At 68.2% G+C, this 12,712-nt stretch overlaps 1 protein-coding gene across 1 annotated transcript in view; it reads left to right on the top strand.

Annotated features, from left to right (window-relative positions):
• PLEC (plectin) overlaps positions 1 to 12,235 on the top strand; it is a gene marked incomplete at its 5' end in the record, with an annotated part of 35,318 nt that extends 23,083 nt beyond the window's left edge. The window contains 4 exons of the mRNA XM_079722173.1: positions 45 to 149; positions 241 to 339; positions 1,375 to 4,755; positions 4,858 to 12,235. Coding sequence (XP_079578299.1) covers positions 45 to 149; positions 241 to 339; positions 1,375 to 4,755; positions 4,858 to 11,076 — 9,804 coding nt within the window. The 3' untranslated portion in view covers positions 11,077 to 12,235. The remainder of the gene's footprint in view (positions 1 to 44; positions 150 to 240; positions 340 to 1,374; positions 4,756 to 4,857) is intronic.
• Positions 12,236 to 12,712: the final 477 nt, after the last annotated feature.

Here is a 12,712-nt window from a genome sequence, read left to right as displayed (position 1 = left end):
GGTGGGGAGGGCAGAGCTGGTGGCCAACCAGTGTGTCCCTGCAGGACTATGAGCTTCAGCTGGTCACGTACAAGGCACAGCTGGAGCCGGTGGCCTCACCAGCCAAGAAGCCCAAGGTCCAGTCGGGGTCCGAGAGCATCATCCAGGAGGTGAGGCTGAGGGGCAGGGCTGGTGGGTGGGCTGAGCCTGAGTCAGCAGGGGCAGGGCTGACTCTGGGTGCCTCTCCCTCCCGTCCCCCAGTACGTGGATCTGCGTACCCGCTACAGTGAGCTGAGCACGCTCACGAGCCAGTACATCAAGTTCATCAGTGAGACGCTGCGGCGTATGGAGGAGGAGGAGGTATGACCCGCCGGGGCGGGGAGGCCATCCTGCTGCCCACCTTGCCCCAGATGTGGCCCCTAGGAGCCCGCCTGAGCTGTCCCCACTCCCTCCTGCCTGGTGCTGCCAGCGCCCCCTCTCCCCCCAGCTCCCCGCAGCACGGCCTGTCCCCAGGCTCGCCTCACCTGTGGCCCAGCCCACCTTGGCCCGATGCTGCACTGCTCTCCCTGTGGTGGCTGGCACCTTCTCTTTCTCTTCTGTGTTGGCACTTGCCCCCACCAGGCGTCCCACCGGCTCTCTTGCGTGTGTGCCTCCTCGGGACCCCGCATTGGCCTCTTTACTTGGCCACTTGCTCTGCAAGAACTTTGGGCTGTTGGGTCATGGGGGCTGGGGAGGGGGGCCCCGAGATGCTTGGGTGAGGAAGGGTGCCCACCCCATCTTGTTCCTCCTGCCTCCTGGGTGACCCCTCCGTCTGGCCTACCTGCAGCTTCCTCTCTGCTCAGAACCGCAGGCTATCGAGTCCCCCTTCCGAACTGGCTCAGATCTGCACTGATGTCCCACGCTGGCCACCCTGCCCCACCGGGTCGGGGAGAGGGGCCCCGTGGCCAGAGCCCGGCCGCCGGGCATTCAGCGGTGCTCAGGCAGGGCTGTGTGGCAGGCGGGGCTCCCAGGCCCTGTGAGCCCCCTGCTTTGCTCGCTCTCTCCCTCCCTCCCTCTCTCTCTCCCTCTCTCTCTCTCTCTCTCTCTCTCTCTCTCTCTCTCCCCCCACCCCCTTGTCTGTGTGTCTCCGTCGCCTGTCTGTGGGAAGAGGGGAGAACACCTGGGTCTCCTTCCCCAGTCTGGTGAGCGCTGTGGGGCCAGGCTGTGCTCGCTGCCCCAAGTGCCCTGGGTGGGTGCACGCAGCCTCCCTCGGCTGGGCCGGGACCCCTGTCCCCTCCCAACACCTGCGCCACGCTGTCAGGGTGAGCTGTGGTGGCACCGTGTCACGTGCTCAGGGCACCTGCTCCCTGCTCACTCCTCTCTCTGGTTTTCTCCCTCTCTCTGCTGCGGCCGCAGAGGCTGGCTGAGCAGCAGCGGGCAGAGGAGCGGGAGCGACTGGCTGAGGTGGAGGCCGCGCTGGAGAAGCAGCGGCAGCTGGCCGAGGCGCACGCGCAGGCGAAGGCGCAGGCAGAGCGCGAGGCCCAGGAGCTCCAGCGGCGCATGCAGGAGGAGGTGGCACGCCGGGAGGAGGTGGTGGTGGACGCGCAGCAGCAGAAGCGCAGCATCCAGGAGGAGCTGCAGCACCTGCGGCAGAGCTCGGAGGCGGAGATCCAGGCCAAGTCCCGGCAGGTGGAGGCGGCCGAGCGCAGCCGGCTACGGATCGAGGAGGAAATCCGCGTGGTGCGCCTCCAGCTGGAGGCCACCGAGCGCCAGCGTGGCGGGGCAGAGGGCGAGCTGCAGGCACTGCGTGCGCGGGCGGAAGAGGCCGAGGCGCAGAAGCGGCAGGCCCAGGAGGAGGCGGAGCGCCTGCGGCGGCAGGTGCAAGACGAGACCCAGCGCAAGCGGCAGGCGGAGGCTGAGCTGGCCCTGCGCGTGCAGGCGGAGGCCGAGGCGGCTCGCGAGAAGCAGCGGGCCCTGCGGGCGCTGGAGGAGCTGCGGCTGCAGGCAGAGGAGGCGGAGCGGCGCCTGCGGCAGGCAGAGGCGGAGCGGGCACGCCAAGTGCAGGTGGCCCTGGAGACGGCGCAGCGCAGCGCCGAGGCGGAGCTGCAGAGCGAGCACGCCTCCTTTGCCGAGAAGACGGCGCAGCTGGAGCGCACCCTCAAGGAAGAGCACGTGGCCGTGGTGCAGCTGCGGGAGGAGGCCACGCGGCGGGCACAGCAGCAGGCCGAGGCTGAGCGCGCCCGCGCGGAGGCTGAGCGGGAGCTGGAGCGCTGGCAGCTGAAGGCCAACGAGGCGCTGCGGCTGCGGCTGCAGGCGGAGGAGGTGGCGCAGCAGAAGAGCCTGGCACAGGCCGAGGCGGAGAAGCAGAAGGAGGAGGCGGAGCGGGAGGCGCGGCGGCGCGGCAAGGCGGAGGAGCAGGCCGTGCGGCAGCGCGAGCTGGCCGAGCAGGAGCTGGAGAAGCAGCGGCAGCTGGCGGAGGGCACCGCACAGCAGCGCCTGGCGGCCGAGCAGGAGCTGATCCGGCTGCGGGCCGAGACGGAGCAGGGGGAGCAGCAGCGGCAGCTGCTGGAGGAGGAGCTGTCACGGCTGCAGCGGGAGGCGGCCGCGGCCACCCAGAAGCGCCGGGAGCTGGAGGCCGAGCTGGCCAAGGTGCGGGCTGAGATGGAGGTGCTGCTGGCCAGCAAGGCGCGGGCCGAGGAGGAGTCACGTTCCACCAGCGAGAAGTCCAAGCAGAAGCTGGAAGCCGAGGCCGGCCGGTTCCGCGAGCTGGCGGAGGAGGCCGCCCGCCTGCGCGCCCTGGCGGAGGAGGCCAAGCGGCAGCGGCAGCTGGCGGAGGAGGATGCGGCGCGGCAGCGGGCGGAGGCGGAGCGGGTGCTGGCCGAGAAGCTGGCCGCCATCAGCGAGGCCACGCGGCTCAAGACGGAGGCAGAGATCGCGCTCAAGGAGAAGGAGGCGGAGAACGAGCGCCTGCGGCGTCTGGCGGAAGACGAGGCCTTCCAGCGGCGGCTTCTGGAGGAGCAGGCGGCCCAGCACAAGGCCGACATCGAGGAGCGGCTGGCGCAGCTGCGCAAGGCGTCGGAGAGCGAGCTGGAGCGGCAGAAGGGGCTGGTGGAGGACACGCTGAGACAGCGGCGGCAGGTGGAGGAGGAGATCCTGGCGCTCAAGGGGAGCTTCGAGAAGGCGGCCGCCGGCAAGGCGGAGCTGGAGCTGGAGCTGGGGCGCATCCGTGGCAACGCCGAGGACACGCTGCGCAGCAAGGAGCAGGCGGAGCAGGAGGCCGCCCGGCAGCGGCAGCTGGCGGCAGAGGAGGAGCGGCGGCGGCGCGAGGCCGAGGAGCGTGTGCAGAAGAGCCTGGCGGCTGAGGAGGAGGCCGCGCGGCAACGGAAGGCCGCGCTGGAGGAGGTGGAGCGGCTCAAGGCCAAGGTGGAGGAGGCACGGCGCCTGCGTGAGCGAGCAGAGCAGGAGTCGGCTCGGCAGCTGCAGCTGGCCCAGGAGGCCGCCCAGAAGCGGCTGCAGGCGGAGGAGAAGGCGCACGCCTTCGCGGTGCAGCAGAAGGAGCAGGAGCTGCAGCAGACGCTCCAGCAGGAGCAGAGCGTGCTGGAGCGTCTGCGCAGCGAGGCCGAGGCGGCCCGGCGGGCGGCAGAGGAGGCGGAGGCGGCGCGGGAGCGGGCTGAGCGCGAGGCGGCGCAGTCCCGGCAGCAGGTGGAGGAGGCGGAGCGGCTGAAGCAGTCGGCGGAGGAGCAGGCGCAGGTGCAGGTGCAGGCGCAGGCTGCCGCGGAGAAGCTGCGCAAGGAAGCCGAGCAGGAGGCGGCACGGCGGGCGCAGGCAGAGCAGGCGGCCCTGCGGCAGAAGCGGGCGGCCGACGCTGAGATGGAGAAACACAAGAAGTTTGCTGAGCAGGCGCTGCGACAGAAGGCGCAGGTGGAGCAGGAGCTGACGGCTCTGCGGCTGCAGCTGGAGGAGACCGACCACCAGAAGAGCATCCTGGACGAGGAGCTACAGCGGCTGAAGGCGGAGGTGACGGAGGCGGCCCGCCAGCGCGGCCAGGTGGAGGAGGAGCTGTTCTCGCTGCGCGTGCAGATGGAGGAGCTGGGCAAGCTCAAGGCCCGCATCGAGGCGGAGAACCGCGAGCTGATTCTGCGCGACAAGGACAACACGCAGCGCCTCCTGCAGGAGGAGGCGGAGAAGATGAAGCAGGTGGCGGAGGAGGCGGCGCGGCTGAGCGTGGCGGCCCAGGAGGCGGCGCGGCTGCGGCAGCTGGCAGAGGAAGACCTGGCTCAGCAGCGGGCCCTGGCAGAGAAGATGCTCAAGGAGAAGATGCAGGCGGTGCAGGAGGCCACGCGGCTCAAGGCGGAGGCAGAGCTGCTGCAGCAGCAGAAGGAGCTCGCCCAGGAGCAGGCCCGGCGGCTGCAGGAGGACAAGGAACAGATGGCACAGCAGCTGGCGCAGGAGACGCAGGGCTTCCAGAAGACTCTGGAGACGGAGCGGCAGCGGCAGCTGGAGATGAGTGCCGAGGCGGAGCGGCTCAGGCTGCGCGTGGCCGAGATGAGCCGGGCTCAGGCTCGTGCGGAGGAGGACGCCCAGCGCTTCCGGAAGCAGGCGGAGGACATAGGCGACAAGCTGTACCGCACGGAGCTCGCCACGCAGGAGAAGGTGACGCTGGTGCAGACGCTCGAGGCCCAGCGGCAGCAAAGTGACCAGGATGCCGAGCGCCTGCGGGAGGCCATCGCGGAGCTGGAGCACGAGAAGGAGAAGCTCAAGCAGGAGGCTCAGCTGCTGCAGCTCAAGTCTGAGGAGGTACCTCCCCGCGCACGGGCAGGGATCTGGGGCGGGGTCTGCTCTCAGGCAGGTGCTCCCGGGGGCCCGCGTGTCCCTGACCGCCCCCTTCCCCCTTCACAGATGCAGGCGGTGCGGCAGGAGCAGCTGCTGCAGGAGACCCAGGCCCTACAGCAGAGCTTCCTCTCCGAGAAGGACAGCCTGCTGCAGCGGGAGCACTTCATCGAGCAGGAGAAGGCCAAGCTGGAGCGGCTCTTCCAGGACGAGGTGGCCAAGGCGCAGCAGCTGCGCGAGGAGCAGCAGCGGCAGCAGCAGGAGATGCAGCAGGAGAAGCAGCAGCTGGTGGCCAGCATGGAGGAGGCCCGGCGGCGGCAGCACGAGGCCGAGGAGGGGGTGCGGCGCAAGCAAGAGGAGCTGCAGCGCCTGGAGCAGCAGCGGCAGCAGCAGGAGAAGCTGCTGGCGGAGGAGAACCAGAGGCTACGTGAGCGGCTGCAGCACCTGGAGGAGGAGCGCCGGGCTACGCCGGCACACTCAGAGGAGATCGCTTCCTCCCAGGCCACGGCCGCCAGAGCCCTGCCCAACGGCCAGGACGCAGCCGATGGCCCAGCCGCGGTGGCAGAGCCTGAGCATGCCTTCGACGGCCTGCGGCAGAAGGTGCCAGCCCAGCGGCTGCAGGAGGTGGGCATCCTGAGCGCAGAGGAGCTCCAGCGGCTGGCGCAGGGCCACACCACGGTGGCTGAGCTCGCTCAGCGGGAGGACGTGCGCCGCTACCTGCAGGGCCGCAGCAGCATTGCCGGGTTGCTGCTGAAGCCTGCTGACGAGAAGCTGACCATCTACGCAGCCCTGAGGAGGCAACTGCTGAGCCCGGGCACAGCCCTCATCCTGCTTGAGGCCCAGGCGGCCTCAGGCTTCCTACTGGACCCCGTGCGGAACAGGCGGCTGGCCGTCAACGAGGCCGTGAAGGAGGGCGTCGTGGGCCCTGAGCTGCATCACAAGCTGCTGTCGGCCGAGCGCGCCGTCACTGGCTACAAGGACCCCTACACCGGGGAGCAGATCTCCCTCTTCCAGGCCATGAAGAAGGACCTCATCGTCCGGGAGCATGGCATCCGCCTGCTGGAGGCCCAGATCGCCACGGGCGGCATCATCGACCCCGTGCACAGCCACCGCCTGCCCGTGGACGTGGCCTACCAGCGCGGCTACTTCGACGAGGAGATGAACCGCATCCTGCAGGACCCCAGCGACGACACCAAGGGCTTCTTCGACCCCAACACGCACGAGAACCTCACCTACCTGCAGCTGCTGGAGCGCTGCGTGGAGGACCCCGAGACGGGCCTGCAGCTCCTGCCACTCACGGACCAGGCTGCCAAGGGTGGCGAGCTGGTCTACACTGACTCAGAGGCCCGGGACGTGTTTGAGAAGGCCACGGTGTCCGCGCCGTTCGGCAGGTTCCAGGGCAGGACGGTGACCATCTGGGAGCTCATCAACTCCGAGTACTTCACGGCCGAGCAGCGAAGGGACCTGCTGCGGCAGTTCCGCACGGGCAAGGTCACCGTGGAGAAGATCATCAGGATCGTCATCACGGTGGTCGAGGAACACGAGCAGAAGGGCCAGCTGTGCTTCGAGGGCCTGCGCGCCCTGGTCCCCGCTGCGGAGCTGCTCGAGAGCAGGGTCATTGACCGGGAGCTCCTGCGCCAGCTGCAGCGGGGCGAGCGCTCCGTGCAGGAGGTAGCCGAGGCGGAAGCCGTGCGGCAGGCCCTGCGGGGCTCCGGCGTCATCGCGGGGGTGTGGCTAGAGGAGTCAGGGCAGAAGCTGAGCATCTACGAGGCCCTGAGGAAAGATTTGCTGCAGCCAGAGGCGGCTGTGGCCCTGCTGGAGGCCCAGGCCGGCACCGGGCACATCATCGACCCCACCACCAGCGCACGGCTGACCGTGGACGAGGCGGTGCGCGCCGGCCTTGTGGGGCCCGAGCTACACGAGAAGCTGCTGTCGGCCGAGAAGGCTGTGACAGGCTACAAGGACCCGTACTCAGGGCAGAGCGTGTCCCTGTTCCAGGCCCTGAAGAAGGGTCTCATCCCCAGGGAGCAGGGCCTGCGTCTGCTGGACGCCCAGCTGTCCACGGGTGGCATCGTGGACCCCAGCAAGAGCCACCGTGTGCCCCTGGACGTCGCCTATGCCCGGGGCTACCTGGATAAGGAGACCAGCACCGCCCTTTCGGCACCCCAGGACAACGCCAAGACCTACTATGAACCCCGTACGTGGCAGCCAGTCACCTACAGCCACCTCCAGCAGCAGTGCCGCCCCGACCAGCTGACGGGGCTGAGCCTGCTGCCGCTCTCGGAGGAGGCTGCCCGGGCCCGGCAGCAGGAGCTCTACTCTGAGCTCCAGGCCCGTGAAGCCTTCCAGAAGGCCACCGTCGAGGTCCCCGTGGGCAGCTTCCAGGGCAGGACGGTGACGGTGTGGGAGCTCATCAGCTCCGAGTACTTCACGGCCGAGCAGCGGCAGGAGTTGCTGCGGCAGTTCCGCACGGGCAAGGTCACCGTGGAGAAGATCATCAAGATCCTCATCACCATCGTGGAGGAAGTAGAGACCGTGCGGCGGGAGAGGCTCTCTTTCAGTGGCCTCCGAGCCCCTGTGCCGGCCAGCGAGCTCCTGGCCGCCGGGGTCCTCAACAGCAACCAGTATGAGCAGCTCAAGGACGGCAAGACATCGGTCAAGGACCTTTCGGAGCTGGACTCGGTGCGGACACTCCTCCAGGGGAGCGGCTGCCTTGCTGGCATCTACCTGGAGGACTCCAAGGAGAAGGTGACCATCTACGAGGCCATGCGACGCGGCCTGCTCAGGCCCAGCACCGCCACTCTCCTGCTTGAGGCCCAGGCAGCCACTGGCTTTCTGGTGGACCCTGTGCGGAACCAGCGTCTGTATGTGCACGAGGCCGTGAAGGCCGGTGTCGTGGGCCCCGAGCTGCACGAGAAGCTGCTGTCGGCTGAGAAGGCCGTGACCGGCTACAAGGATCCCTACTCGGGCAGCACCATCTCTCTCTTCCAGGCCATGAAGAAGGGCCTGGTCCTCAGGGAGCACGGCATCCGCCTGCTGGAGGCCCAGATCGCCACGGGCGGCATCATCGACCCCGTGCACAGCCACCGCCTGCCCGTGGACGTGGCCTACCAGCGCGGCTACTTCGACGAGGAGATGAACCGCATCCTGCAGGACCCCAGCGATGACACCAAGGGCTTCTTCGACCCCAACACGCACGAGAACCTCACCTACCTGCAGCTGCTGGAGCGCTGCGTGGAGGACCCCGAGACGGGCCTGCGGCTCCTGCCGCTGAGAGGGGCAGAGAAGGCAGAGGTGGTGGAGACCACGCGGGTGTACACCGAGGAGGAGACCCGGAGGGCCTTCGAGGAGACACAGATCGACATCCCTGCGAGCGGTGGCCACAGTGGCTCCACCATGTCCCTGTGGGAGGTGATGCAGTCGGACCTGATCCCCCAGGAGCAGCGGGCCCAGCTGATGGCTGACTTCCAGGCCGGCCGCGTGACCAAGGAGCGTATGATCATCATCATCATCGAGATAATCGAGAAGACCGAGATAGTCCGCCAGCAGAACCTGGCTTCCTATGATCACGCCGGCCGCCGCCTCACTGCCGAGAACCTGTACGAGGCCCGGGTCATCTCCCGCGAGTCCTACAGCCTGCTCCGGGAGGGCGCCAAGAGCCTCCACGAGGTGCTGGAGGCCGAGTCCGCCTGGCACTACCTCTACGGCACGGGCTGTGTGGCCGGCATCTACCGACCCAGCTCCAGGCAGACGCTGACCATCTACCAGGCCCTCAAGAAGGGGCAGCTGAGTGCTGAGGTGGCCCGCCAGCTGCTGGAGGCACAAGCGGCCACGGGCTTCCTGCTGGACCCGGTGAAGGGCGAGCGGCTGGCTGTGGACGAGGCCGTGCGGAAGGGCCTGGTGGGCCCCGAGCTGCACGACCGGCTGCTGTCGGCTGAGCGGGCCGTGACCGGCTACCGTGACCCCTACACGGAGCAGACCATCTCGCTCTTCCAGGCCATGAAGAAGGACCTGATCCCCACCGAGGAGGCCCTGCGGCTGCTGGACGCTCAGCTGGCCACGGGCGGCATCATCGACCCGCGCCTAGGCTTCCACCTCCCGCTGGAGGTGGCCTACCAGCGCGGCTACCTCGACAAGGAGACGCACGACCAGCTGTCAGAGCCCAGCGAGGTGCGCAGCTACGTGGACCCCTCCACGGACGAGCGCCTCAGCTACACGCAGCTGCTCCGGCGGTGCCGCCGTGACGAGGCCAGCGGCCTGCTCCTCCTGCCACTCGCGGACGCCCGCAAGCTGACCTTCCGCGGCCTGCGCAAGCAGATCACGGTGGAGGAGCTGGTGCGCTCGCAGGTCATGGATGAGGCCACGGCGCTGCGGCTGCAGGAGGGCCTGACCTCCATCGAGGAGGTCTCCAAGAACCTGCAGACGTTCCTCGAGGGCACCAGCAGCATCGCCGGCGTCGTCGTCGATGCCACCAAGGAGCGGCTGTCGGTGTACCAGGCCATGAAGAAGGGCATCATCCGCCCCGGCACGGCCTTCGAGCTCCTGGAGGCGCAGGCGGCCACCGGCTACGTCATCGACCCCATCAAGGGGCTCAAGCTAACCGTGGAGGAGGCTGTGCGCCTGGGCATTGTCGGTCCCGAGTTTAAGGACAAGCTGCTGTCGGCCGAGCGCGCCGTGACCGGCTACAAGGACCCCTACTCCGGGAAGCTCATCTCCCTCTTCCAGGCCATGAAGAAAGGTCTGATCCTGAAGGACCACGGCATCCGGCTGCTGGAGGCCCAGATCGCCACGGGCGGCATCATCGACCCCGAGGAGAGCCACCGCCTGCCCGTGGACGTGGCCTACCAGCGCGGCCTCTTTGACGAGGAGATGAATGAGATCCTGACCGACCCCTCGGACGACACCAAGGGCTTCTTTGACCCCAACACGGAGGAGAACCTCACCTACCTGCAGCTGATGGAGCGCTGCGTCACTGACCCCCAGACGGGGCTGCGGCTCCTGCCGCTGAAGGAGAAGAAGCGGGAGCGGAAGACGTCCTCTAAGTCCTCGGTGCGCAAGCGGCGTGTGGTCATCGTGGATCCGGAGACAGGCAAGGAGATGTCGGTGTACGAGGCCTACCGCAAGGGCCTTATCGACCACCAGACCTATCTGGAGCTGTCTGAGCAGGAGTGTGAGTGGGAGGAGATCACCATCTCCTCATCGGACGGCGTGGTCAAGTCCATGATCATCGACCGCCGCTCGGGCCGCCAGTACGACATCGACGAGGCCATCGCCAAGAGCCTCATCGACCGCTCTGCGCTGGACCAGTACCGCGCCGGCACGCTCTCCATCGCCGAGCTCGCCGACATGCTCTCAGGCAACGCCGGTGGCTTCCGCTCACGCTCGTCCTCCGTGGGGTCCTCCTCTTCCTACCCTATCAGCCCCGCTGTCTCCAGGACCCAGCTGGCCTCCTGGTCCGACCCCACTGAGGAGACGGGCCCCGTGGCTGGAATCCTGGACACGGAGACGCTGGAGAAGGTGTCTATCACGGAGGCCATGCACCGCAGCCTGGTGGACAACATCACCGGGCAGCGTTTGCTGGAGGCACAGGCCTGCACCGGGGGCATCATCGACCCCAGCACCGGTGAGCGCTTCCCCGTCACCGACGCCGTCAACAAGGGCCTGGTGGACAAGATCATGGTGGACCGCATCAACCTGGCCCAGAAGGCCTTCTGCGGCTTCGAGGACCCGCGCACCAAGACCAAGATGTCGGCCGCCCAGGCCCTGAAGAAGGGCTGGCTCTACTACGAGGCGGGGCAGCGCTTCCTGGAGGTGCAGTACCTGACGGGCGGCCTGATCGAGCCCGACACGCCAGGCCGCGTGGCCCTGGACGAGGCCCTGCAGCGCGGCACGGTGGATGCCCGCACCGCCCAGAAGCTGCGCGACGTTAGCGCCTACTCCAAGTACCTCACCTGCCCCAAGACCAAGCTCAAGATCTCCTACAAGGACGCGCTGGACCGCAGCATGGTGGAGGAGGGCACGGGCCTGCGGCTGCTGGAGGCTGCCGCCCAGTCCAGCAAGGGCTACTACAGCCCCTACAGTGTCAGCGGCTCTGGCTCCGCGGCCGGCTCGCGCTCCAGCTCGCGCACCGGCTCCCGGGCTGGGTCCCGTCGCGGCAGCTTCGATGCCACCGGCTCCGGCTTCTCCATGACCTTCTCCTCCTCGTCCTACTCGTCCTCGGGCTACGGCCGCCGCTACGCCTCAGGGCCCGCGCTCCCCCCGGGGGGCCCCGAGTCCGCGGCCGCCTGACCCCTTCCTGCACCCCGCCTCCCGCTCTGCATGTGGCCAGACTCCCCGCCCAGGCGCTGGGATCTTTAATGTTTCAAGGTGTCTTCCTCCCAAGCGGTGCCTAAAGTTTAACCAAAAAGTACAGACTAACCCATTAATATATATCTCTTGTCCAGACAGCCTGTCTCTCGGGGGCCGGGGCCAGTCCAGCCCCACTGACCACCTCGCGCCCCCCACCCCCACCCCAGGTCTCCCTGCTCCTCTTTACCTGCCCCTCACCACAGCCAGGTGCCTTGGAGGGTCCAGAGCTGGGCCCCCAACTCAGCCCTCTCATCTCCCCAGGGGGGTTCCATCTGGGCGAGGTTCCCCCAGCCCTGTAGGCCGGCCCCACCCAACTCCCAGCCACCTGCTCGGACTACGGGCATCGGCCCCGCCAGTAGCAGGGCCATCAGCGCCAGCGTTTTCTCCTGTTGCTGGGACTGACCTGCTTGCTCGGTGGGCCTTGCTGGGGAGGGAGGGAGGGAGTCCTGGGTCAGCCATCTCTTCTAGGTTGCCCAGGGAAGCCCCTTCCCCATGGGAAGATGAGGGTCCAGTCTGCAGACCCAGCTGGCCCGGGCCAGGCCCCAGCCTGTTCCCGGCTCCATTCCCAGCCCCCAACCTGTGCCCGAGACCCCACGCCTCTGGCTTCAGCCTTCCAGCCTCAGCTCCCCAGTAAGTGCCTTCTGTGTCCCCCTGCGCACCCCAGGCCCCGAGGACCCACACCTGGGGTGGGAGACAGACCCTCCTGGTGAAAGGCTCACCACTGCCCAGCTCTCGGGCGTGCCGGCCGGGCATGACTGGGCTTCTGCAGGCCTCTTCCCCTCCGTGGGCCCAGTGTCCCCTGGAACCTGTGGAACCCCACCCTGGGTGCTGCCTGCCTGCCTCTCCCAGGGCGCCTCAACCCCTGTGTTGGGCCTGGGGACAAGGCAGCCCAGCCCGGTGCCACCAGTCCTGTTCCAGCCGGCCCCGGGCCCTGGTGGCTTCCGCCCCCGCCTCTGCTCTCCGACTGAGCTTTGCATGTCCCACTAACCCAGGTAGGTGGCGGGTGGAGGCCCAGGCTTCTGCTGCCTCTGAGGACAGAACACTAACCCGACCACGGCGGGCCTGCGGCGCTCGCCCCAATAAAAGCAATTCCAACTTTCCCGCGGGTCGTGTCTCACTTTTTGTCCTGAGGTCAGCTTGTGTGTTGGGCTAAGGGGGTGCTGCAGCCCCAGGCTCTGAGCTCGGCCACTGTGTCCTGGCCTAGGGCAGAAGAGCGGGGCCTCGTGAAGGCGCTGGCCGGGGGCTGCACCCCTCAGAGAAACCCAGGCTGAGTGATCCAGAGCGTAGGGCGAGGTGGAGGCTGGGCCAGCTGGGGCCTGCTCAGCCCAGGTGGTGACCTGTCCCTCGGCCCAGCCCCTCAGGCTGGGTTTGTGATTGGCGCTTACGTCTGAGACGGGGGTCTTAACATGCCCTTCAGTCGGTCATTGACTGTGTGGGAGAGGCAGCGTGACCCCTGGGTAAGTTGGTCCGTGTCGGCCAAGGGTAACCCTGCGGAGAAGGATGCGGTCACAAGCCTGAGCGGCGGCCGGTGGAGGAGGGTGAGTGGGGCAAACCACAGCCCCGGTGAGCCGCTGGC

This window comes from Hyperoodon ampullatus (genome assembly GCF_949752795.1).
Source record: "Hyperoodon ampullatus genome assembly, chromosome: 17".
NCBI classification, from domain to species: Eukaryota; Metazoa; Chordata; class Mammalia; order Artiodactyla; family Ziphiidae; genus Hyperoodon; species Hyperoodon ampullatus.
Note: the sequence above shows the minus strand (reverse complement) of the source record. Positions and strands in the feature narration are given on the sequence as shown.